This window comes from Gymnogyps californianus, chromosome 5 (genome assembly GCF_018139145.2).
Source record: "Gymnogyps californianus isolate 813 chromosome 5, ASM1813914v2, whole genome shotgun sequence".
Taxonomy (NCBI): Eukaryota; Metazoa; Chordata; class Aves; order Accipitriformes; family Cathartidae; genus Gymnogyps; species Gymnogyps californianus.
In genome coordinates this window covers 63,191,072-63,218,573 of record NC_059475.1, presented here as the reverse complement: position 1 = coordinate 63,218,573, position 27,502 = coordinate 63,191,072, and the positions used below count along the sequence as shown (strand labels likewise).

At 44.7% G+C, this 27,502-nt stretch overlaps 1 protein-coding gene across 1 annotated transcript; it reads left to right on the top strand.

Moving 5' to 3' along the window:
* Positions 1–2,356: 2,356 nt before the first annotated feature.
* PPP1R36 (protein phosphatase 1 regulatory subunit 36) lies at positions 2,357–18,395 on the top strand (the record flags this gene model as incomplete). Its single annotated transcript, XM_050897932.1, has 10 exons — positions 2,357–2,427; positions 3,647–3,727; positions 4,423–4,544; positions 4,666–4,732; positions 5,647–5,745; positions 10,249–10,389; positions 15,059–15,098; positions 16,395–16,591; positions 16,679–16,867; positions 18,117–18,395. Coding segments are annotated over 10 exons (1,263 nt in total), but the record flags the coding sequence as incomplete, so codon positions are not given.
* Positions 18,396–27,502: the final 9,107 nt, after the last annotated feature.

The window sequence follows — 27,502 nt, the reverse complement described above, 5'->3', positions numbered from 1 at the left end:
AGGTGTGGTCCTCCCCTTGTCCCCTTACCTTTATCTGCATCTCTGCTGGCCCTTCTCTGACTCCACCATGAACTGATGTAAAATGCTAACTCAGCAGAAAGCTTCTCATTTATTTTTGCTGGATTTCTGTTTTTGACAGTTTAGGGAGCCGCCTTGCTGTGGCAACAGAGAAGATAAAGAATCAACACAAAGATAAATGATGGGAAAAATTTGATGGGAGCAAGAATGCCTCTTCCATCAACAACTAGCTATTAGGCTGGCTTAGCTGTAACATGAAACCTCACACTTTTATTGGCAAAAAGTGCTTTTGTCAATATAACTTGTACCAATTTTGGGTGCGATCTAAGCAGTACCAGTTATACATGACACTGATCCGCTGTGAATGACTAGTAGGAGAGATTCTCTTCTTGCAAAAGCAAATACTTCACAATATCCCAAAGATCAAAACCCCTCCCTCAAAATCATGCCCATAGGCGACCTGCCTTAGCGTATGGGAATTATTTCCAGGGGCAACTTGCAAATCTTGAGCTGATTGCTCGCATAGGGACCTAGGTCATGTCACAGACTTGTGACCTGGTAGATATACTTTTAAACCTTGTAAAGTCCCAAGCTAAAGTATGTTTAAGATTCAGAGTGCTGTACAGACATCAATGCCCATAACGGAGGGGCCAGGTGCAGCTGCCTTCACTGCTGCCAGTCCTGGGCCGGTACCCAGGAAAACCTCTGCAGCTCCTGACCGTCAAAAACACCGTTAAGCCCAAATGAGTGGCTGCGGCAATGTTATCACATGGAAAGCACTTAATTTCCCTGTTTGGACTAAAATGTTACCCAGGGAAGCTGCTTAGCAGAGCTGGGAAGAAGCAGAGCACACAGACCGTGAGTCCCAGTCCACAGAGCAGGCTGAAGGGGGATTTACGTGCTGGGATCTGCGGTTCCTAGGGGACAGCAGACTGTCACCAGGATACTGCTGTAAACAGTGCCTGCCTTATCCCCTTCTCCTGGCGGCGTCCCAGGCAAGCACCATGCTATCTGTGAGTCTCCCCATGTTTCCCAGCTCCGTCTTGTTGCTGCTGTTTATGTTTGCCTCTGCAGCAGATCCTGGGGGTCACGGGAGGCCCCATGGGGTGGGCAGGGCAGGGACCTGTCCCACTGCCCCAGCCAGGGAGCACGGTGGCCGGGGACAGTCATTCAGCCATTTGTATTAGTGAGAAGCAGCTGAGATGTATTTTGAAGACACAGGCGTGGTGTTTTCTCCTTCCTGCGATGCGTTGGTAGGCCTTGCTATGCCGCACTATCACCTTTTCTATTTTAATTTCATGGTTAATAATCCCTTGTGTGTAACATAAAGGTGCAGCATTTGCATGGCCCTTTTAATCCAAGAGTTGTAAACCAGTATTAGAAAGCTGGAACCAAAGACTACAACAGACAAGTTGAAATAACCACTTTTTGTCAAAGGATTAGAGCCATGGTTTCCTAATACTTGTCTCTGTGGCCTAACCATCGCATGGGCTGCTGGCTGCTGATGTGAAATTATTCTGGTGTCCCGTATCCAGCGCTCTACTACCTAATTAGATTGAGCAAGAATTTGTGAGCGCCTTGTGGCTGGCTGGCTGAATGGTACCTGGCAAAAAGTCACAGAAAGCCTTAAAGGTTCACTCAGTTTAAATTTGTAGGCAGAAGGATTTCACCAATAAGAGTCATTTTGCTTTAAAGGTGACCTGCAAATAATAGTTAAGGGTTTGCAAGTCTCTCTTGTTAATTAAGAAAGGACTAATAGATCTTATTTATTTCCAGGAGATTTTTTTTAATGGATTTTTAAAAAATATATGGATACTGTAAAATGCTGTTACTAGTAGTTTTGTCCGGTGTCCCCTGAAGGGTCTATCTGGTGTTTATTTGAAGTTCTCAGAATACCAGGAAAGTGCATAACAGATTCCATTTCTAAACAAAGGTTTCCTTTCTCCTGATACATAGTTTCTACAATTAATTACATAAATATTATAAAAAAACGCAAATAAAAGCAATGTGTTGTGTAATGCATGGCTCCATTTGATTTCTCAGTCTTTATTGATTCACTGGCAATCAAAGAACTGATGTTCCTTAGCAAACTTTCAATTATTTATTCATAACCTGAAAGACATAAAAAAGGACAGATACACGTTTTTCTTTCTTATGCTGGCAACCTTTAATCTCAGAGAACTTCTGTTCAAATAACTCACACACAAACAACATCTGGGTGAAAAGCAGACTGAAGAAAGATAGAAAGTGGCCCATATGCACAGTGCTTGCATTATAAATACTTTGTTGGGCTGAGAACTTGAGCATAGATTTATGACGTACTCTATATGCTGTTTTCTTGCAGACGATAAAACCAACTGCAGGCGTGTGGTACTGGAAAGATGATACTAACACACTTGAATTTGCAAGGTAAAAGAATGATGTTTAGTTTCAAATTATGCAGGTTTAGGCCTTGATACAGCAGTTCCAAGTAAGGTAAAATCAGAGTCTAATATTGTTTTACCTGAACATCAACTGCAGGACAAATTCTTACTCCCCCCCGCTCCCCCCCCTGCAATTGAGACTGGAGCGCCTTAACTGCTGCTCTGTGGCATCATGTTAATGGAGAAAATCAGAAATATGCATTGACTCCATACTGCTCTCAAGCTGAACCCACTACAGAGGGATGGCTAAAAGTGTGTGGCAAGTCCTGCCACGTGTCAGAAATGTGCGCCACGCACTGGAGCAGCAGTGCTGGACGCGAGGGCCAAATGCCACCCCAGGTGTCTATAGGTGGAGGTCCACAGACTGATGTTCCCTGTTGCCGGTGTTACGTATGACCCTGTGCAATGGTGGAGCCCCAGAGGACTGCAGACCTTTAGGGAAACCACAGCTCTGCAGGGGACAAAGTGCCTGTAACTGCGCTTTGAATGTCTGTGGCAGTTGTGGATTAAGACTTTATCAGGCCTTTTAAACCATTGGGGCAAAAAAACCCAACACCCAAACTATATCCTCCCTGCTCTCCTCTCAAGTGCAGGGCAGGGAGCATGGGGGAGCGTGGCGGTGGTGGGTCAGTCACACGCTGCCCGCTGCTGCCTCCTGCCCTGCTGGGCATTTTCCAAGCCTTTGTCACGGTGGAGCCAGGCTGCTCACCTCTCTCCTGGTCACATGGCTACTGCAAGCGCCTTTCATGGTCTGTGTCTCAGCAGCTCTGGCCAACTTCTCTGTTGGGCTTGGGAACGCTGCTGACTCTGCCTGGTAGCTCTCCAGGGAGAGGTGTGAGCTCCCTGGTGACCTCTGCCTGTCTCTGCCCTCAACGATCCCAAAGAAAAGCTCTGGAATGGAGCAGTTTTTACACTCAAAATCTTCCTAAAGCCACTTGAGACACCGATTGCTTGAAGGGTTTACATGGCACAGTGCATATGGTGGCAGGAGGCAGAGCAGGAGGACCTGGGGAAGCCCCTTTACTCTTTGCTCCTGTGTTCTTGAAATCAATGTCTCACGTTGACCTCACCACAACCCAGATGTTTTCTTAGTTTCAGTTAGAGGCCAAAATAGATATGCCTTTGTATCATGGGATGTTGACCTCTTTGTACTGCTGCTAGTAATTTAAACTCAAGCTAGTGCGTGCTCATACTTTGTATTTCAGCTCCAATCCAGCAGCTGAGGAAAACCTTAAGGAAGGAAAAAATACTCACTTTCAGGAAATGCGTGTTAAGACATTAAAGAGGTATTTCAATTCGACTAGCCTAGCTCAAAAAGAAGCAAGATCATTTGGGTGGGAATATTTTCATCCATTGTCTGAGGATCATGTCTGAACAAAGCACATGAAACAGGAAGCCAGCTGTCATTTCAACAGGGTGGATGAGTGGTCTGAACATAAAAACAGAGCCAGACATGCCTGGTGCTGAATGCTAACTCAGGCACTAGCCTGGTATGACTTTGGTAAAGTCATTCAGCATCTTTGTTGCTGTTTCCAGATCGCTCAGAACGAGGTAATAATTCTCATCTACTATAAAGAGTATTGTGAGGTAATTAATTCATCTGTGTAAGGCACTTCAAAGATTAAAGTATTATTATTATTATTAATAATTTTATAAATTCACAACATGGTATAGCTGTCTTTCATCCATTACTTAAAACCTCTTTGATCTAAATAATATAGTCACAATTTATTAGCAACTAAAAGAGCAACTTCAGACGCAACCTTAGAGGTGAAACGTCCTATTTCTCTCAACATCCCCAGCCTGTTTTGTGGTTATAATAGTTGAAAGTTAGTTCGGGATACCTGCCAAACACATTGCACTGCCTGTCCCTTTGAAACCGAGTGCAATGAAGAGAGTACATACCAGGTAGATAGTCTTAATATTCTCAGACTGGAATTAACACTGTGTCCTTAAATGTTATGTATTGGTCAACCACTAGCATCTTCCAGGATGATTGCAGTGCAACGCTGCCTGAAAGAAGGCTGGCTGACAAAGAAGGAAAATTGCATAGGCTGTCCAAGTGGGTACAACATGAATACGTGACGTTGGATGATGTCAAATGTGAGTAATTGCTGGTATTTCATATCAGCAAGGCATCGCCCATACAACTTAGAAAGCTATTTCTACTACCACTAGCAATTTTTTTGAGGAAATATTGTTTTTCTCCTCTGTATGTTTTCAGATGCTGCTTTGCTTTTGAAAGAAGCAAATGAGTCACATCACATGTTATCATTTGCAGCAGTTATGAGGTATGTCATTTAGAGTTTGTTTGTGTTGTGTGTGTAGCTGGTAGTGGAGGGACCAGGGTGTATGAGAAGTAGAATATGAAATATCAGAGGTTTAAAATCTCTCATCTGTGAGGTTCAGTGGGAAACAATACCAAATGCATGTTGTCCTCGACATGTGCAGAGAAATAATCCTATCACCTCTTTGAAAGCCTTCCACTCTGTTACCTAAAGGAAGCCAAGAACTTGGGCCTAAAAATCTGAAGGTTGTTATCCATTTTACTCTAAGTTAAATTCCATGTTAGCCAGCGCATCTGCAACACTGTGTATGCCAGGAGTGCTGACAGGACTGGGAATCTGGGCTGCCTTCCTGTCCTGCTGCTGTTCCCTTCAGAGCTACAGGGCTCATTATTTGCTGCTGTCACTTACCAGCATTACCTCGCTATAGGCTAAAAGCGAGGAGGCAGCAGGCAGAGCATTATATCTCTGAGGCATATCCCTGAGATCACCAGGGCCATACAGTGGCTGCATTGCCTTTGACTTAGGAATGTATCTGTAGACCTTGTTGAGCCTGAGCTGTGCTGTCCTTTCAGAAGGGGAGAGGTGTCTCTGAGTTGTCCCCCTTTTCCTTTGAATGTGAATGCCACTCTTCCAGCATGTTCAGTGCAGAAAATATGCTTCTTGGAAGTATGTCTGGTAATATCCAATTCAATCCACTCTTCAGCATGTTTATTGGACTCTGTTAGTAACTCTCTAAAAGCCTTCAAAGTCTTAGTGTGGGGTGGAGTGCTTGCTATGAATAGGTCTCAACCATATAGCAAATATTTGGTATAATGCAGGTCCTTGAGCAGAGACTTCGTTCTTTTTCATAATGGTCTGGTGGTGTCTATATCTGCAAATCTGCAGACTTCACAGTGACCTTTCTACCTTCCATTTAGGAATGAGAAACTAGATGAGTTCCTCATGGCCCTGCTCTTCTACCTGTCTTTTTATCTGGAAAAAATTGCCCTGGAAAAGAAATACAGATCCTTGATTTCGTGAGTACAAGACTTTAGGGGTGTAAGTACACAGAGCTTGACCCAGCAAATCTGGAATCACAGGGCAGTCTTTCGTGTCAGAATCAGTGGGATTCTGTGTATGAGCAAGGACTGCTTCCTATACTGGCCCAGTCTATATATGGAATACTAAGGAGAAAAACCCCTTGGTCTCATTGTTTATGTCTCCCGTCCCCTTGTCCTGTGTGCTCTCTAGGACATAGGCTCCTCTGACTATGTAGAGAGAGAGATTTTCTGGGAGGGTTTGAACCCCGCTTTGCCCCAGCCTTGCCCTGAGCAGCGTGCACTGCTGTTCACGTGGCATGGCATCACCATAGTTTCCCTTTCAAGATGGTGGCTGGATCCAGTCCTGCTGCAAATGGGGTCACCAAATAATTTGGCTCCTCAAGGTAATGCTAAATTTGAATAAATCATTACTACTACCACCAACGTTAAATCTATGTGAGTGCCCTGTATCGAATTACCATCCCTTAATGCCATTTCCCAGTAAAAACATGAGCATCCAGTCATTTCTGCTTGCAATATAGAGCAGCAAATAGTCGCAACTGAGTCTGCTGGGTGTTAATTTGTGCTGTGGGTCACATTGCTTTAAGACTTCATTTCTAAATACTTTGCAAAGCAGGTTCAGATGACTCTTAGGTGCTAGAAACATGTTACAACATGAGGAATATATGCTAGGAAAGCAGTTCCCAAGTAAGGGTGTGTGACCACGCTTGCTACCTTGCAGAGTGGAAGTGGGGATGCCAGGGGAATAGTTTAGGAGCTGCTGTGTTAGAGGGTTATATGCCTTGGGAGAAAGCACTGCAGAGTTACAAAGCATGATTGTAAGAAACTTCAATGGGTTTCTGGAGTCTATAATAGTCTCTGAGAATTGATTGACCATTTTCTTAAAACACTAAATGATTACTTACTTCACAATTCATGAAGCTTTGACATAAAGAGGGGCTGATTTATCTGGATTGAAGAAAAGACTGTTGGAAGATTGCTGGCCTTAAGGAATTAATTTGTTCTACATCCATAGATTGACAGGTGTTTCTTTCATTGTGCACGGAATAATTCATAGATAAAGAAAATCATCAGCGTAGTTTCATACATAAAGGTCGTAGATTCAGTTGAGGTGCTCTGGGCTGCAATTTACAAAATGATTCCCTCGCTCTTGGCTGGTAAAGGACAAGGAGGCCACTCCATGGGTCATGACACCTCAATATGGCTCATATCATCTACTGGTGTGGCAAATACAGAAACAGACTGAAACAAAGAGGAGTTTGGACCTTTTGCAGTATAGGGTTATGTTTCCTGGATCAAGGGGGCTCTGGTTAGTAGGTATCAGCTATAAGCACTGGATAAACCCTGCCAGGAGAGACTTTTCAGTGTGTTCTGCCATGCAGTGCTCCAAAGTGAGTCCTGCCTTTTGGTGGGAAACATACACTGACTCTCCACTTCTACAATACTGTTTTATTTAGATTCATTACCTACCCTGAAGGGAAGTGGCTTGCTTGTCAGGATTACCTCCATGCACTGTTAACATCAGAGAAGCTTAAAGAAGAGACACTTACCATGCAGAAGCAGGAATTCAGGATATTGATCTACTGAAGTATAAATACAAGGAAGGGAAATAAATGAAAAAAGGCAATTTTAGGTCCTATTTAACATTGAAGTTAATCCTTAATTGTTTTAGCATCTTAGCTGACTTGGAGGAGCAGGGAGATATTAATCACGGTGTGAAGAGCTTTCTGATTATTGCATCTTCTTTCCCTGTTCAAGACCTCCCATTTCCTTTGTTGTCCACCTGGTCTGATTCCGAACTTGGTATGTGTGATATTTCAAATCAAATGTAGCAAGGACTGTCTTTTTCCTCCTGTGGAGTAAAGTTCTGGAATGGTCTTCCACTAGGAAGTAGTGGGGACAGGCAAGAAAACTACTTTTTTTCTGAAGGTGGAGCTCCGTGAGCTTGTGAAAGGGATTCTATAACTACACAACAGAATCATAATGACATAAAATTACACTTATGGTAAGAATCCTTGGGTTTGTGATATGCTGAAGTATTTGAGAGAATGTGAAAGAAGATTGCATAGCCATTTGTTTTCCTATATCTATCCCACATAAATCCCATGCTCAGGGCTGTTGCTAGTGGCCTGCTCAGGAAGAAAATTCCCTCCTCCCTCCTCCAAGATATAATTTAGTTTCAGAGGCTTTTCTGCTTTCCTATGTAGTACTGGCTATGTGCCTGTCCTGGTTTCAGCTGGGACAGAGTCAATTTTCTTCCTAGTAGCTGGTGTAGTGTTGTGTTTTGGATTTAGTATGAGCACAATGTTGATAACATACTGATGTTTTTCGTTGTTGCTAAGTAGCGCTTATTCCAAGTCAAGGATTTTTCAGTTTCCCCTGCTCTGCCAGCAAGCAGGTGCACAAGAAGCTGGGAGGGAGCACAGCCAGCACAGTTGACCTGAATGAGCCAAAGGGATATTCCATATCATAGAACATCATGCTCTGTATATAAACTGGGGGGAGTTGGCCAGGAGGGGCGGATCGCTGCTTGAGCATCATTCAGCGGGTGGTGAGCAATTGCATTGTGCATCACTTGTCTTTTCTTGGGTTTTATTTCTCTCTTTTTTTTGTTATATTCCTTTTCATTACAATTATTATTATTATTATTGTTAGTATTATATTTTATTTTACTTTAGTTATTAAACTGCTTTTATCTCAACCCATGAATTTTACTTTTTTTCCTGATCCTCCTCCCCATCCCACTGGGAAGGGGGAGAGGTGAGCGGCTGTGTGGTGCTTAGTTGCCGGCTGGGGTTAAACCACAACAGTGCCACAAGTAGAGACAGACTGGAGGCAAGACTTGCCGGTACCATTTCATGTTTCTCGTTAGTGATACCTATAATTTGCTCCCAGTTAAACTGTCAGAGAGATTACTTGGAGACAGGGCTTGGTGACCCGCCTAGTCCTTTATCAGCCTCATGTTCCTATATGACAGACACATCCAACGGCTGTGTAGTCCTCCAGCTGCTCTTCTTGTAGACCCTGTGTGATAACCTGGTAACACAGAAAACAACGCTGGTTATTCCTGCTCCTAGTTCGTGTGTTTTGGGGTTCCTGCCATTTGGGCTGCCTATGAGAGATGTCTAACTCATTTGTTGGGTCTACTTTTGTCCACAGGGAGTCAGGCCTGATGGTCTGAATAGCTCCTCAACTGCCTTGAACCTAGACCGTGTAGAAGTATCGGTGTCCCCAGTGCCTCAAGAGAACATCTAAGACCATCCTGACTTCAGAAGTCATTGCTTCTGTGCATTAAATTTTCTTTGGAAAAGAAAGTATTGGAAGGGGTTCCTGTCAGAGAAAGTCAGGATGAATCTGGACATCTTTGACTTCTTGTGACTTTGTCTTTTGTTCATGCCATACTGATTCTTTGTAAATCCAAAGCCAGCTTTCCTGGCCTTTCCTAGGTTCAGAAAGATCTTGTAACTAACTTCCAAAACAACCGACCAGTTTCCCAAAGCAGCGAGCATGAGGCATTCCCCCACTGGAGACAGCTTGGGAGTATTCACCTCTGAAATATGTGACTCTAAGAACAAAAACTCACCAGTAGTGGATGAGACATGAATGGAACAAGGGCTATTATTTCTGTCCTGCATTTTCTTTCCCCTTTAGTTTCTGTCTGTTTTTGCTTCCAACCCTTTCATGTCTTTTGGGGAAAATCTGCTGAATTTTATTAGCAATTATCCTTGAGAAGCCCAGAGTTAATTGTCCTAATTTATTAAAGGTGGGTTGTGTAGGAAGCTTTAGAGCTGGAGGCTATCAGGCATAGGACAGATAAAACCAACTCTCCTGAATGTGAAAGGAGGCTGGTAACTTTTAGGCCGGCAGCACTCTCAGGTACTGGCAGACAGTCGGGTGGATTACAGGGGAAGCAGAGGAAATAGAAAGCTCTTTGGTTTGGCATTTCCTTAGTGTTTGATCTCAATTGGTTTAAAATACAGGCTTGCGGTGTCAGCCGTTCCTGTTTAGAGGCGGTCCCAAAAGCGCTTCATGTGCCTTTTTGAAGAGGAGTAAGTGCTGCCTCTGAATGAGCCAGACCCACTGCTCCAGGCCGCCCAGGGAGAGAGCCTGTGCCCCGAGATATCTAAATGCACCTCCAGGGCTTTTATGCAGGCTGCAAAAAGGGTTCATAAGCTATGCAGGATCAAAGACGGCAACGTGACAGGCTGTGGGCATGCAGCTTATAAGTTGTGTGGGGCAAGAGAGGCTGTCTGGGCCCAAGCCCCAGGGCTTGTGGCCCCACCGGCATTGCCAAGCTGCGCTGGAAGCGTCTGAGCCCAGCCTTGCTGCAGAGGGGTCCCCTGATGGTGGTGTCACGCAGCGCCTTGGTTTATGTGCCTGAAAACCACACTTACTTCTCAGGAACAGCCACTCTTTCTAGCATCCCTTCTGTCCAGAGCACCTTCCCTGAAAACTTTTTTCCCTTTTTGTTTTAAACAGGACTATGATATTTTTCGAGAAGAAAGAAATGGACGATGTGTTGGCGAAGTTAGCGGTGGCCAGGATTCACCTTGCCAAGGTGTACTGTAACCTTATCCTCGGACGAGGCATGGCACAGCAGTGCCACATGCCTAGTGCAAGGTAAGCCAATCCCTTCTGGGGACCTTCGCTATGTGAAGCGAGTGCCACAGCAGCCCAGGGCCAAGGCCTCTCTTGAGTGACACAAGTGAATGCCCAGGGTAATAAATGTCTTGTGAGCCAAGGAGTCACAGAGGGCTAAGGGACCATGAGACAGAGAAGTGTCCTAATCTCCCTGCAGCTCTGTCTCATCTCATAACCGACTCCAAAAGTGTTTCTGGTGAGCTGTTGCCAACTGATTTGGCCACAATGAGTTGCAGCAGAGCTCTGGATACCAGACTGGAAAGCTCTAGCCCTGGTATGCGGAAGCCTTGCTAGATATACAGAGCAGGAAACTTTAATGGGATCAACATGAAAGTCAGCAGGGCAAAAATCAGTGCCAGCCCTGGATCTTACCCCTGCCACTTCCACTTAACTAAATCTTGAAGGCAGATGGTTATGTACCTGCTGGTTGCCACTGATCCATGCATAAATTTCCTCTTATGCCAAGTCTGAGATAGCATGACTAGTCTAGCAGGTGAAGGAGACCACGTTCCTGAAGGGCAGCAAGTGAAGGACAAGAAGAGGTTGTGCTTGGGCTTTGGAAGTGTAGGACTCCTACCTCTGAGCGGGGAAGACAGTGCATGGCTTTTTCAGAGTGGTGGAGACCAACTAGTCTTTAGATGCAATGGTCCCAGCGATGAATTGAAAGGGGAGAGAAACCCATAGTGGGAATTAAAAAACAAACTGAAGAAGGCAGGGGAGGACAGGAGGGTGTTTGAAAAGGCAGAGAAACCAAGGGAATGATAAGGACAAGAAAAGAGGAGTTTTAACAGGAGATGAAGGTGTTGTGGTTTATCCCTGGCCAGCAACTAAGCACCACAAAAAATGATTAGTGGAAGTAGAATGTAATGACAGAGAGATCATACACTGTGCTAGTGTTAGGGACTCTTTCCTCAGCCATGTATGTTCCTGCACAATGTTTCCTTTCCCTGGCAGTAGAAAGGACCTGGCAGTCCCCACCCAGCACCCCAGTCCCATGGGATCTTCTCAGAGCAGTTTCAGGCAAATTTTTTCAGTCAGTTGATGTGAAACTGCTGCCAGTCCCCCAGAGGAGTCACAAACATTCACCTGCCTTCCTGCAACACAGCTCCGGGCAACCTTGCTCCTGGCTGGGGTGGGGGAACCTGGGTTTCCTTCTAATCAAGAGGAGAAGGTAACCTGTGAAATGATGGAGTCAAAGGGGAGCTGAAATTGCTGTCCCAACAGGGCTTTCATTTTAGTGTGCCCCATCCCACAAGGTGCTGGACCCTGAGAATTAAGAATGTGTTCTCTCTGCTTCCTGGCACATGGGCATTTCACCGGGCACTCCTGGGAGCAGCCTTCTGTGCCAAATCCCTGCTCCCAGATTCCTGCTGGGCAGAGGCATCCTCTTAACCTTCTCGCTGGTTGGACAGGGAGGGTCATGACAGCATTTCATTATTTCTGTTGGGTGGCCCTAATGTCTGCACTTACGAGACTCGGTTGGAGGAACTTATTGCAGAAAGTAACTTGAGTCCAAGAACTGGATGCAGCTGGATAAAACAGCCTGTTGTATACTCAGCTAGTTAGCTCTGCTGCCTCTTCACTCACTCGTATTGTCTGGTAGATGGGAATGTGCAGGATTGAGACAAGCAAGAGGTCTAGTGGCAAAAAACCACCACCATGGGAGTGAGAGCAGAGAGCTGAAACAAGAAACTGTGTTCTTTAATATTTCTATCACAGCAGGGGTTAGAGGCTGGCAGTGGGTTGGGATATCAGTGTCCAGGCTGTGAAAACACAAAGGCTGGAAAAGAGCTGTGTCTTAAAGCCTTCATGATGTAAGGTGCTGTATGAAGAGAGACCTCACTGAGTTACTCATAGCAGGGTGGCGGTAGCTGACTACAGCTGACTTCAGAGTTAGGCTAATGCTGAGCGTGTTATAATATAGGGCACTTCCCATACCATACTGCAATTATATAAATATAATCTTTTCCAGGCTGACTCAGTTTAGCCTTAAATGTTATCTGGATCCTCCCAGGCCATTATATGAACTGCCAAATACAAGAGCTAAGGGACAGAACTGATTAGCACTCTTAATTATAAAAGATGGTTAGGAATTTTTTGAGCACACGTGTTTTTGGATGGGAAAGGTCTTTCATTGAAATGGAAACTGTGGAGAAGGTTACTTTTGATGAGTTTTTTTTAACCTGAAAATTGTTTAGATTAAAAAGCTGAGAAACTATTGATAATGTACCACCCCCAGTTTTACTATATTTTCTTATAACCCAACTCTGGGTTCATGATGGTGTTGAAGCTTTTGCTTTTCACTCTAATTCACCATAGCAACATTTTAATGAAATCTTATACTATGTTGGTAAACTGCTTTCCCTTCCAGATCTGCCAAATGTCTATGTATTCATATGAAATTATTGATTTTTCATGTAGAGGTTTTCTCTGAAATTTTCAAAAGGGAGGCTTAGGTGGAGAACATCTTCATCTTAACAATTTACATGATTTGTGAAATGCAGCATTAAAATCCTATCTTGATACTATCCCAGACTGGAATTTGAGAGAGTTCCTCCAGACCTGTTATTTGTGTATGTTAGCATTAGTCCTTTTGTGCCTCCAATGCGGAGGAAGGAATAGGTGTGTCTGGCTTTCTCCTTTTAAGTTGATGGGGATTGTGCAACCTTTTTGTGGTGCCAGTTTCCTTATGGGCATTTGTCATAATGGGAAAAATACAGAGTGTTCCCGAAGGTGCATGCATCAATGGCACAAACGCAGTCGAGCCAGCCCTTACTGATCCTTGAAGCTGGCTTGATCCATGGGCCATTAGAGTCACAGCTGTGGTGCAGGGAGCTGCTAAATGGCACAGGAAGCATTTCTTCCCCGTGTGCCCCTATGCACAACCGTAATTCTTGTAGATGTCTGAAGCCATTATCATCTTGCATCCAAACCCCATGCTTACTGCACCGTCTGCCCTTGGCTGTACTGTCCTCCTCTTCTATGCATGAACTCATCCCGTCCTCCTCACAGCTCTGAGAAATCAGTATTACTAGAAGGCATGATGCTTTTTGCTCCCTTTTTCACGTTTCTTACAAGTCCTGTCCTGAACCTTGTTGCAAGTTTGATGTTTTCCTGACCCTTTCTGTATTTTCCTGGTTAATTAGCAACTGTGCCCTAGACATGGGAGGTGCCTCCTAGTTCAACACTTATTTTAGGAAACTTTACTTCAAGCAGATCTCTTAGCTTAATACCTCACCTGAGGGAAGAAAGCACTGGGAGAAAGAAGGGTGGAGACCCCTGGCCTTATTTGACTGTAATTATTAGCATTATTTTCTGTTGCTGGCCTCTGCATAGGTTTCTCTGCTAAACTAGGGACTAGTTCTAAGACACTGCACGAGCTCTTTAATGTTAAAAAGTGAAGCTGGGTTTCACATTTTGGTTTAAGAAGCTGGGGTCACTTTAGATTTCTCTGCTCTGGTACTCTGAAGACAGAATACTGTGCTTTACCAGAATTTATAAGGAATCAAAAGCATCAGAGTTGTTCTGGGAGTTCTGCTTTGGCAAACGGCCATGCCATGCTTGCAGAGTCAAGCTTCTTTTCCCTTGCACAATATGTGAAGTGTCAGCAAGCTTATGGCTGGTGGGAGCCAGGTAGGAAGATACATAGTCTTCTTGATCAAAAAATCAATAAATAAAAGCCAGAAGATGGTAGATAGAGCTATAGGGCTGAAAGGTATTATCTTCACGGTCTGATCTGCATTGATGTTTCTGGGGTGATGGCAGCTGGAGATACCCTAGATGTGTGGAACACTTGATGTTATCAGGAAGATAAGGGACATGTCAGGAGTTGGTGAGTTGATGCGGAGACAGGCTTTCCTGTGCATCTGGCAGGACCAAGCCAGATCTGTGGGGATCTGTAGGCTAGCAGGGAAGATTTGCTTTCGTTTCCATGAGGGTGAGTTGTGCCATCTCCAGGAGAACTGAGTGGCTGCTGGAATGTGTGCATCACCCTCTGCATCACCATCTTTCCACGATGGACAGTCATTTGGCTTTGTGTGAGAATCCCTGGGCTCAAGTGGGTGGCGAGAGCATCTCTCAGGTTTCCACTGGGCAAATTGCTGCTTCTTTAACAAAGACCCTTTGTCATTCTTGGGCATGTTTTACATTTCTTCTTGGAGATACATCAGGCATCTCCTTTCTAGTTTTTAAGTTTATTGTCTCAGCATTGGCCTGGCTTTGTGCCCTCCGTAACTCTGCTTGTTGCTCGTACAGTGATGTCAGGAAGAGTTTTTTTATTGACTTCAGTGGGAACTGGGATAGATCAGCGCTGACCACTTTTGAGAGGCCCATGCAGAGAGCTCAGTCTAGATACCATAGCAGGGGAGCCTCGCCTGCTCATCACATCCAGCTTTGTTCTCTGTCAGATAGAATTCACTGAGCTATACGATATTTTGCATTTTCTCCTTCTGAGGCAATGCAGAAGTCCTGCCTTTCTCTTGGACAGTAGGTCTCCACATGCTAGTAACGAGGATCTACCAGCAACAACTTTATTGCCCTGGTGAAATGCCAGCTTGGCATAGCCCCATGAGTCATATTCAATGCTCTGTTCAGAGAACTGAAAGGACGACTGCTGCTATTAATTTTGTGCTCTTGTTCACTGCCTTAGGAGAAAAACATCGTTGCAGAAAGATCGGAGCTTCTTTGAGGTAAGAAAGACACAAAGATAAACGGAGAGTGTGACTGAGTGTCAGCCCAGAGCATGTCCCTCCCTTGCACATCCAAATACTCCTTTCCTTTTTGGCTCCCCAGTAGTCTACTTGTAGGGCAGAGCACCTAGAATAAAATTTTACCTCTAAGCCCTAGATGTCCCTGTAAAACACCATCTCTTTGCCCTTCGGCCCAAGCCTTTTCCCCTTGGAGCCCTCAGCCAGGAAGTTTCAGTCCCTCTGTGGCTCTCGGACCCCAGGCAGTTCCCACCACAGCCTGAGGTCCCTCTGGGAAGTCTGGTCTATAGATTTATTCTCATCATTGGCCTCATAGTTTCATCTCTGTAGGTAAGAAATTTTACAGCCGCCTTTTATTTCCATTGCCCTTGGTGACATTTCTAGATGCCAATAAGCTCTTCTGGCCTGCAACATACAGCTCCATCAGCCATTTATGAGACTCACTGTGTAGCAGGGCTTCAGCAAATTAATACAAAATAGCTGAGCCCAAATTTTACTTTCTACTTAATAAACTGGGGAGCCTTTCCTTGAAAGAGGGGAACTGTGGATTCAATTCCAAGGATACAGAGCAGTCCCAGCGATGCCATCTTTTCAAGAACAGACTTAGTAGAGATTCGATTTACTGGGAGTTGATTCAGCTTATGCCAGGGATCACAAATGTTAAATAGGAGTGAAAAGCTAGATTTTGTTTTTTTAATCAGCAAGCAGACATGCAGAGGTGAGATGCGATGAGTTCATATTTGGTAGTAATATTTTCAGTGATCATAATGCTGTCATTCAGGGTGCGGATCATCTTGTCTACCTGCAGCTGCCCAAACAGTAGCTGTCCAGTCAGACCATGCCCTTCGGCTGCCTTGACAGACATTGCAGAAAAGAGAAGCTCAGCCAGAGGGTGAATTGTTGCCTCTTGAGATAGATGTGTGTGATAGGAACCCCCACAGAATGACTCATCCCATCAGTCTCTTTCCATTGATTATTGAGGGAAACTGGGTGGTGATCTCAGGTTATCATCTCCTTAGTTTCTAGCAGCAAGACTAAGCCAAATTGGTCAGAGTTGAGCAAGATGAAATCCATCTGAGCTAACTCTGTTTCTAGCCTCATCTATCTGCCTACCTTTAAAAAAACAGTCCTTTCAAATCTTCACTGATTCATGCATGGTAAAGTTTGATGCCAAATGGTTGCTGGCATTTTAGTGGAGTCATGCCAACCTGCACTCTGGGATGCAGTGGGACTCGGGGCCTTTTCCCAGTGAAAAGAGGATCTGTGTTTTCAATTTAGGGCTTCTACAACTTCTGCAGCTACGTGGCTTGGCTTGTGTTCAGACGGAAGCACTTCCAAATGATTCGGGAGGAAGTTGGCAGGCTTCTTTGCTCCGACGTGTTCAATCCCGCCTTAAGAGACAGGAACAATGTTGACTTGCAGAAACCAGGAGACCAGGCTGCTGATGCAAAAACAGTGCGATTGCCGTATCTGAGGTACACATTTGACACACTGGTGAGTCCTTAGGGAACCTGACCTGTCCGAACACACTGAGGTAACACCTGCATTTGTTTTCTTTCAAGAAAAGTCCATGCCAAGCATCCTTCCATAAACAGCATGGTTCACCAGCGCTCGCCAGTGCTCAGCACGCTGCTGCCCTTACCGAAGGACAGTGCTCAATACCTCTCCCAGAACCACTACTGTCGGGGCAGAGACCCTCGACCTTGCGCGTGTGACGGCCTGCCGGACTTCTCAGAATTGTTCACTACCAAGTAAGGGGCTATTTCTCTGCATAAATAGATTTGGTAGTGCTATGAGGAAGGATGTCGGACAACTAGCTCTTCCTCACCAGGAGAGGGGCATTGGACTGAGGATTTGGTCTACACGGGAGTTAGACAGAAACAGGAGTGGAGGTCCTCAGAGACCTGAGAGAGCCTGAAACTTGCAGAGGTAGTACTCTTGGTTAACTGATGGCAAAGCAGCTACTGTCCGTTGTAGTGCTTTGTTAAAACTCAAAAGTTTTCTGGGGAAAGGAAAAAAGCTTTAACATAAATTTAAACAGAAATTAATCAAAACTTCTCAAAATCAAAACGGGTTGGGGTTTTTTTTCCCTCTCATGATTCATTCCAATTTCTTATTTCTTCTTGACTTTTAGTTTTAAATAGTGTTCTGATCAGACATTGCTGATATACTTTATTCCGAAAAAGTCGTTTTGTTACTACATTGTACTTTTAAAACATAATTTTGATTGTAATAGAAATAGAACCTTTTCCTCTGATTCATGATAAAACCAAAATCTTTCAAGTCTGGGTACACCATATGAGAGGAATTCCATTTCCCATCCAGCCATGGTTAACAGCAGTATCACTACAGTACTTTTTAATGTAATAACTCATGTAAACAGCACTGTAAATCATTTTTGCTCTGTTGAAGTGTGTGTAAGGCTCCCTGTAAGACTTTCCCTCGTAAGTCTTCTTTTTCTGCCTGGAAATTAGAATTTGAGAATTGCCTTCATTTGCCTGGATCTTCAGAGTTCTGGCAATCTAATGAGTGCTACAGCACTGTACATGCAAAATCTTTGGACATATGTACAACACACGACCGGTGAGTCCGGTATTTCTTGAGAGTGTGAAATTTGCTACAAATGCACATGTAACTGTTTTGTGCATGCTTTGGAAGCTGGGTGCATCCTGAGCGTCTTGGCTTTATAGCTTATGCACAGAGTCATGTAATTCGTATGCAATAGGGCCAAACTTTCCAGGGAGTGCTGAGCTTCACTTGGACGTATGCAATTCATGTTGTGTGCATGCACACTCCAGACAGAAACGTGATGCGGTGGGCAAGGTGCTGAGGGTATAAGCATGGTTATTTGTTTTTCCCTGGGGGAGAGCAGATACTCTCTGCTAGAGGAGGCAAGGTTCCTTGCTGGTGTACCTAGGAAACATTGCAAATCTGTCCCCCTTTCTCCTGTTTTCCTTTGCTTCATTGTGTCAAGCAGATTAACATGATGTTTTCTAACAGGGTGGGCATCCTTGGAGCTCATTGTAGTCAGTTAAAATCTGTTATGAGCATGCCTGACCGGCCAATGGAGGAGGAGGAGGAGGAAGAGGAAGAACAAGAACAAGGAAGACTAAGGAGTGCTTTCTCCATCCTGACAAATGACCTCAGTTTGCCACCTCTGAGAAGCCCCCAAAACAGGCTTAGTAGTCACAGCACTGTGCTCTCAAGAGCGATGGCAGAAGGTGACTGTAATCAGAGCAACGAGCAGCAGTGGTAGCTGTGTTGAGTGGCATGGTTTCACATTGCTAAGTAAATCACTTTGAAATTGCAGCTTAAGAAGCCTAACTCATTTGTCAGAAGTGGGGTAGTTTAGCACACAAGGGCCTGGACTGGGTGACTGGAGACTTGGACTGTAATTCCTGGTTCTGTCGCTAACAATTCCTCCTTCATCTTAATGCCTTTGTTGCGCCATTTCTGAGAAGTTTATTTTACTGACTTATTTTGGGAAGTGCTTTGACACCTGCAGATAAATATGATTATTGATTTTAATGTCAACCCTCTTTTTCTAAAGGGTCAGCAAAGCAACCAGGAGACATGACTTACTACAGTCTAAAAGTTGCTGAAATTTTGCTTTTGAAGGAAGTTACTCTGGAATCTTTAATATATGTGTTTACTTCTTTTTTAATTTCCATCATCTCTCATTTTGTTCTTGGATATAGCTAGCCTAATTTATGACTCATTGTGAAGTAAGTATAGCAAAGAGAAATGCTGTTATTTAAAGTATCTACCAAGTCTTAATTTCATTTTATCTTTTTAATTATATATATATATATATTTATTTTTATCATTGATTTTACATGATTGGGAAAGCAGGTCTGTCCTGGTTTCGGCTGAGATATAGAGTTAATTTTCTTCCTAGTAGCTGGTATAGTGTTGTGTTTTGGATTTAGTATGAAAATAATGTTGATAACACACTGATGTTTTTAGTTGTTGCTAAGTAGTGTTTATACTAAGTCAAGGATTTTTCAGCTTCTCATGCCCAGCCAGCAAGAAGGCTGGAGGGGCACAAGAAGCTGCGAGGGGACACAGCCAGGACAGCTGACCCAAACTGGCCAAAGGAATATTCCATACTATATGACATCATGCCCAGTATATAAACTGGGGGGAGTTGGCCGGGAGGGGTGGATCGCTGCTCAGGAACTAGCCGGGCATTGGTCAGCGAGTGGTGAGCAATTGCATTGTGCATCACTTGTTTTGTACATTCTAATTCTTTTTTTATTATTATTACCATTATTATTTTTTTCTTCCTTTTCTGTCCTATTAAACTGTCTTTATCTCAACCCACGACTTTTACTTTTTTTTTCCGATTCTCTCCCCCATCCCACTGGGTGGGAGGAGTGAGCAAGCGGCTGAGTGGTGCTTAGTTGCTGGCTGGGGTTAAACCATGACAAGATCTTAAATGTTCAAACTTAAAATATGCAGTTGGGATGTCAGTATCTTGAAACAAAATTAACTGATGGTAAGAAATGGTATCATTTTACCTGTAAGACTACCTGTACATGCTAATCATTAGCAGCAGGAGGAAAATTTAGGATGAAATCCTGACTTTGTCATAGTCAATAAGAATCAATGAAAAAATAATGGAAGATTAAACAGTGGAAGAAAACCAGAGAGGTAATATTTTCATCATTGTTAAGAGGAGAAAATTGACACGTTAGTGCTGGTTTGGAAGTTTTTCAGCAAAATATATCTGTGCTGGATAAAAATAATAAAATTTTCCCTTGCAATGTGTGGTTCAGTTTTTAAAAGGATGAAATTTGGCAGCACAATTGTGATGAGAAATTTACTTCTTCTGGAGTAACCAATAGTCGAGGGACTAGATCACCTGTGCAGGATGGTCCCGCACTGCCTTATTGAGACAGACACTTGAACTGCAGATTCACAGCTATTATTTAGTCTCTTCACTTAGCCTGGCACATGTTATATTAATGCCTAAGTAGCATTGTGGCCTAGGCTTGTTTTTCCCTGCGCCAGGTGCATCCTTTTACCATTGGATGAGGCTGTTGTGGCCTGCAGTTTCTCTCTCAAGCTTTTCATTAGACATCTGTTCTGGTACAGAGCAAAAATATTTAAAAATAACCTCTTAGAAATTTTGTGGGATGGAAAACACATATTCTTTCCCAAAGGAGAAATACTCACACATATTCTCTCCTAAAGAAGAAATACACACACATATTCTCTCCCAAAGGAGAAGAAGAGGGTTGATATTTAGAACTGTGTGTGAGACTGCTATGTCTTCCTCATATACGTGTTGTGGAATGGTACACTCTTTATTAAAAATTAACAACATTTCTAGGTTATACATTCATTTTGGGCAGGCAGGTTAGTGCTCACATGGTCTGAAAAATGGTGACAAGACCTTGAGACGGTGCTTTAGTTGCAGGTTTTCTGACAGCCTGGCTGGGCCAAAGCACGTGCAACTGTCTTTCCCGGCTGCATGGGCAACTCCTGGATGGTGCATACCTGGCCGAACACGCAAGAGGCAGTTGTGGTATCATTGCCCTACAGCAGCATGGTTTCCCTACCAAATGATGCAGCAAGATGTTGGCTAATACCTGGAGCTGAGGGAGGCTACAGCACAGCTTCCTTCTCTTGGTCTTGGGAGAAACCTTTCAGTTCCTGCATTAGGAGACCTCTGTATGCTAAAGGATGGGTACAGCTTTGTCCCTCTAGGTGTGACACCGGGCCCTCTCTGATCTGTGGATTGACATCCCAGTACACTCGTCCTTGCAAAAGCACCTTGCTTTGTCATGGCAAGCAAACAGGCATTGTATGGGGCCTTAGAGTATGAGGGAAAGGTGTCCTTTGCCACATCAGTCCTGCAGGGCAATGTAGACTGTGTATGTGCTAATAACTGGGATTTGTGAACAGTCCCTGCAGTGCCTGGGGCAGAGATTTCACAGTTGCACACTTGGCCTGTGGTGGGCCCGGGACGACAGGAGAAGACCAAAGGGTGGAGTACGCTCCCACGTAGGCAGCAAAGCTCCTGGATGCGAACAAGCTTTTTGTGCACTGTCACTTACCTACAAGGTCTGTGTTGCTGCAGAGAGGAGGAAGCGCTGAGCAGCTACCAGCGTTGCTCAAAAGCAGTCGATGAGCTACTCAGAGATGATGTTCAATGTGCTATGTTTCCCCCTCCCCAGATTCAAGGCAGGTTCCTCACAGTCTCCTTAAGAGGAGCAGCCCCATGGGGCTACTTTCTTGCCATGAAATAGCGAGCAACAACTGACTGCGTTTGGCACGCTGTTTTCCTTGGACAAAAGGCAGCTCTGGACCAGGCATAGTCTCAGTTACTTCTGTCTGCACCCAGAACATGCTGTCTGGCTCACTCTGCAGGAATTACCTGGGTAAAAACTGATGGTCCTAGTGAGTCCTGGTTTTAAAACACTGTGATCGTCAGCCAAGCCCTCAGCCGTGGCTTTGGGTCTAAGTTTTCTGTGGTAATCTAACAACAAGCTTGAACTTTCCAGAAAGGATTGAGAAATACCTTGAAGTTCAGATCCTTTAGTCAGCAGAGTCCTTTCTCGGGCTGCCTTCTCAGCGTTAAGTGTCTGCTTCTTCTGAGGTAATGTATGTCTAACACAGACAACCCATGCTTGTTTAAGCATGTAAGCAAGACCTGGCAGCCTTTCACAAATGACAGTGAGTCATCCTTCCAGCAGGAGAGAGTGAGTCAGAAAGGGCAGTTGACAAGCTTTATTTATCAGTCTCCTGTTATTTGGCCCAGGAGAATTTTACCCTGAAAAACCCACCCTTGTTAATGACAGGCAGAGCTCAGACTTGTATCATACGACTACTGGCTTTTTTTCCCATAGGCTTTGCATGCAGTTTCATATGAGGAAATCACAGCAGGTTGGCCTTTTCCGTGAATTTTTATTTTTAAAGGGGTTCTGAACATGCCAGCTATATTGGAATAACTCGCCCGAGCTAGGGTTACCATAAAGACTACAAACTCAAATGCCTCTCAGTGATGAAAGGAGCCTGGGGGGTTCTGTGCAAGAGCTTTTATAGAGTTCCCATTTACTTTCTTCTCTTAGGGCTGCTTTGCTCAGAGCCTTAATTGAATGCTGCTAGCATGGCCTAGTGTCTTGACTGACTTTTGATTATGGTTCTGCCACTCACGGGCTCCATATAGGGTGTGTCAGGCTTTCCAGTGTAAGTGTCTATTTTCAGAAGTTATATTGCTTGCTTGTAGAAGTTCACGCCAAGCAGAAAGTTGGCAGGAAAAGTCGCAACTCAAAAACTGAAAAAGACACAGAGAAAAAAAAATCTGCCTGACGATTAATTAAGGAAACTCTGCCCTTGTGGGTTTCAGGCTTTGCAGCTGGGAGAGAGATGGCAGTGTAGCAAGGGGAGCCATCTAGATGTGGGGTGACCATAATGTGTAGTTGGGTGTCCTGAGGTATGGAAAGAAGCAAAGTAAGCTCAAGCCCATTCTACTCATGTTGCAGGTGGGTTTGGAGCAGTAACCTATGAAGGCAGCACCCACGTAGTAGAAGGGCTACAGGGCTCAGCAAGTTCTCTGTGAGCTTGCATGGCAGGACCTGGAGGTCTTGCAGGTTCCTTGTCTCTGGTACCTCCGGTTCAATCCTGTTCTTCTTGTCCTGTTAGGGGCCAGTGCCTGATATACATGGAAAACTGAGGCAGTCTGAGCCTGCCCATTTTTCTGTGCGAGACAGACAGGCCAAAAGCAGCATTTCATCAGCAAATAACAGGTTTTTTCCATTTTTGCTTGGACTCATACAGGCATTTTAGTAGTGTCTAGCTCCAGTGAGACCAGGGGACTAACACTCCTATATGCGTTCAGGAATGTGGCTCTTTTTGTTACTACCAGCCAAGTGGGGACTCACTGGGTGCTGCAGTGGTGAAAGATGCCATCGTGTTTCCTGATCCTGCCAGTGTCCCCTCTCTGCCTGGGGGGGAAATATTTTTTAGTCCATCTTCTTTCCCCTCTCAGATAGACAAAACTCTCCATGAATCCTTGACAGAGCCCTGAAGGTGCTTCTTATTGCTCCTGTTTGTTCTGTGGCTTGTATCCCTCGCCCCTCTCAAAGCCAAAGCTGCACCTACCAACCAACCACCCTTCCAGCCAAGCAGGACCAATAGCAGCTTCTTTGTACAGGCAGCTGGCACCATCACCTCCCTTGCTTCTCCCCTGGGGACAGGCATGTTGCTTGCGATGCCTTTTTACCTGCAGGTGTGCTGGGGGAAAGAGAGCAGCAGTCAAACTGGAAATTGGACCAGGCAGTGATTTGCAGTAGGAAGAGAAGTTGTCAGTCTGGATTTCCTTAAGTAAGGCTTCCAAATGTTGGTGATATGTGTTCCTGCTCTGGCTGGGACTAAGGCCTTCATCTTGTAAACAAGCTGCACTGGAAGCACCATGTACCAGTTACAGCTCTTGTGGCTCAGACTAAATTGTAAATGTTTGCAGTGAGATTTTTCCAGCTTGAGGCAAAGAAACCAAACTGCAATTTGCAGAACATGAGGATGTTCTTACCCTAGTTCTTCTTCCATGTGAGAGAGCATTTAAAGGTTCAAAGAACAGGCTGTAAGTATACTGTCACCTGTTACAGCCTTTCTATTTGGAAGAGACACTGATAATATAAATGTAGTGTATTTCTCCTTGTGATCTTGTTTATTTACAGAAGGATAAACAGAGCCTTTTTCCCTTTCCTCGAATCCTGTACAAACAAACACACACAAGTAGTTTCTGGACACAGATTCCCAAGTATGCTGGTCCTGACAAGGTCTGACCTCAAAAGGGTCCCCCTCTATGTGGCTCCTTGCTTTTCTCTCTCCTGTATCAAGTCAACACAAGCACATCAACCATGACCATGTCTGGGCAAGCAGGGAAGTCCCTGACTTTGTGAAGTCCTGCCATGGAAACTAGATCTTTGAGAGGGCTTCCATTGTTCATCTGTCTTTACTACATTAGAAAAGGATAGTTATTCTTTCTACTGAACCTGGAAGAGTATGCATGACATGTTTCTGACTATAATGGGATGTGTGGGGATTGTGGATTAAAGACTTGCCCCAAGGCTGTTATTAGCATTTTTCAGTGTAATAATCAAGAGATGAAGGTGCACCATCTAATTTAGGTGTTCACAGCAAGTCACCTCAAGACAGTGCCCAGATCTCTATATTGACTGGATTAGGAGACACAGTATTGCAGACCTGGATAGGCAGGGGATTGACCCACCCATTGCTCCTTTGTACTTATAAGCTGTAAGAGCTCTTAACAGCTTGTCCTGGTTTCGGCTGGGACAGAGTCAATTTTCTTCCTAGTAGCTGGTGTAGTGTTGTGTTTTGGATTTAGTATGAGCACAATGTTGATAACACACTGATGTTTTTAGTTGTTGCTAAGTAGCGCTTATCCCAAGTCAAGGATTTTTCAGTTTCCCATGCTCTGCCAGCAAGCAGGTGTACAAGAAGCTGGGAGGGAGCACAGCCAGGACAGCTGACCCGAACTAGCCAAAGGGGTATTCCATACCATAGAACATCATGCCCAGTATATAAACTGGGGGAAGTTGGCTAGGAGGGGCTGATCGCTGCTCGGGGACTGGCTGAGCATCAGTCAGCGGGTGGTGAGCAATTGCATTGTGCATCACTTGTCTTTCTTGGGTTATATTTCACTTTCTTTTTGTTATCTTCCTTTTCATTACTATTACTATTGCTATTATATTTTATTTTTTATTTCAATTATTAAACTGTTCTTATCTCAACCCACGAGTTTTACTTGTTTTTGATTCTCCTTGCCATCCTGCTGGGGGCGGGGGGGAGGAGTGAGTGAGCGGCTGCGTGGTGCTAGATGCTGGCTGGGGTTAAATCACAAGACAGCTGAAGTGCTGTGATGGATGGATACTTGCTTTTTAGAAGGAGGAAGGTGAGACACGCAAGTGCTCTGCACAGAGAGGAGCAGCTCAGATGCATGGAGTTCTGCTATGGACTGTGTGATGGGCTGGTCAGGAGGTTATAGGCCAGGATCAGAGAGAAGGCCAACACAGGTAACATCATGGTAGGCATCTGCTACAGATCACCGGGTCAAGAAGACAAAATAGATGAAGCCTTCTCTAGGCAAGTGGAAGAAGTGTCACTGTTTCAAGCCCTGTCTTTTATAGGTGTCGTGGTTTAACCCCAGCTGGCAACTAAGCCCCACACAGCCGCTTGCTCACTCCCCCCCGGTGGGATGGGGGAGAGAATCGGAAGAGTAAAAGTGACAAAACTCGTGGGTTGAGATAAAGACAGTTTAACAGGTAAAGCAAAAGCTGCGCATGCAAGCAAAGCAAAACAAGGAATTCATTCACCACTTCCCATCGGCAGGCAGCTGTTCAGCCATCTCCAGGAAAGCAGGGCTCCATCACGCGTAACAGTTACTTGGGAAGACAAACGCCATCACTCTGAAGGCCCCCTCCTTCCTTCTTCCCCCAGCTTGATATGCTGAGCATGACATCATATGGTATGGAATATCCCTTTGGTCAGTTGGGGTCAGCTGTCCCAGCTGTGTCCTTTCCCAACTTCTTGTGCACCCCCAGCCTACTCGCTGGTGGGGTGGGGTGAGAAGCAGAAAAGGCCCTGACTCTGTGTAAGCACTGCTCAGCAGTAACTAAAGCATCCCTGTATTATCAACGCTGTTTTCAGCACAAATCCAAAACATAGCCCCATACTAGCTACTATGAAGAAAATTAACTCTATCCTAGCCAAAAATAGCACAATAGGATATACTGACTGACCTGAAATCTGCTGGGCAGGAAACACAGTAAGACACAAGCAATCCAGATTTCTGGAGTGGGTCAGGGACAATTTCTTGACACAGGTGCTGGACAGGCCAAGTAGGAAGATGCTCTGATTGATTTGCTACTCACAACCAATGAAGAAGTGGTTGGTGTTGTGATGGTCAATGGCAGCCTTGGAGAGACCAAGAGGTGGTAGAATTTAAGATCATGAGAAAGCAGAGAAAGGTGAGTAGCAGAACAATGACCCTTGGTTCAGAAAAGCAGACTTTGGCTTGTTCAGGGAATTAGCAAGCAGCTTCCCTTGGGATATTGCTGTGAAGAGTAAAGGGACATGGAGGGTTAGGTGATCTTCAAGGACCATCTCCTCAAAGCCCAAGAATGGTCCGTACTGTTATGCAGGAGGCTAAGCAGGCAGTGCATGAGGCCAGCTTGGGTGTACAGAGAATTACTGACTGAACTCAAACATAAAAAGAAAACATGCAATAGGGGGAAGCAGGGACAGGCGATCAAGGAGCAGTGTAGAACTACACAGGCATGCAGGGATGGGATTAAGAAAGCCAAAGCTGGGCTTGAGCTGATAACTGGTGATGATGTGATCAGCAACAGGAAGGGCTTCTACAGGTACATTAGTAGCAAAAGGAAGACCAAGAAAATGCGGGTCCACTGCTGAATAGGACAGGTGATCTAATGATGAAGGACATACAAAAGTCTGAGGTTCTCAGCATTTTATTTGCCTCAGTCTTTACTGGCAGAGTTTGCTCCCAGGCATCCATGTCCAACGGCAGAGTTTGGAAGAGAGAGGTACTACCCACAGTTGAAGAGGGTGATGCTAGGATCACTTAAGTAAACTGGACAGATACAAATCCATGGCACCAGATGGGATGCAGTCCAGCTAGGCATAAAGAAGAAAACTCTTCATAGTGAGGGTTGTCAGGCATTAGAGCAAGTTGCCCAGAGTGTGTGTAATTTCTGTTCTCGGAGGCACTCAAAACCCAGCTAGATGAGACCTTGAGAAACTTTCTGTTTCGTTAAGCAGAAGATTGCATGACAGTCCTGCAGAAGTCCTTCCAACCTAATTTTTTCTATGATTCTCAGTAAGCATCTGAATATAAACTGAAGATCCCCTGGAAATGTGCCTTAAACTGTGCAACATTGAATGTAGCATGGCCTAAATGCCACACAGCCCCGAAATGGCCCATGAGACATGGAAATCTAGAGGAGAGGGTAATAGTGGTGGTACAGGGACTGCAGCTGCCAGGAAGGTCTCTAACCTGTGGTCGTGAGGATTAGCAGGGTTTAAACAGTGCTCTCTGCTGCTCCACTCTAATCTGTCACCCTTTAGGTGTGCTGTAGGTACCCCAGGACTTCCTGTCCTGAACCTCCTAGTGCTCAACGTGTTGATGTCACACTCTCCAAAGACTTCATGAGTCCCTAACAGATCATTCTTCAAGAGTCCTGGGTAAGATGAGACCTCTCTGAGACTGTGTTAACATCAATGTGAGCAACTGTGGCAGCTGACAGCGGATCTGTTCTTGTTCCACCAAGCTGGCAGAGGTTACAATAGCAGTAGAGTGCAGTGAAGGTCTTGACACGGAGTAGTCACCAGCAGACAAG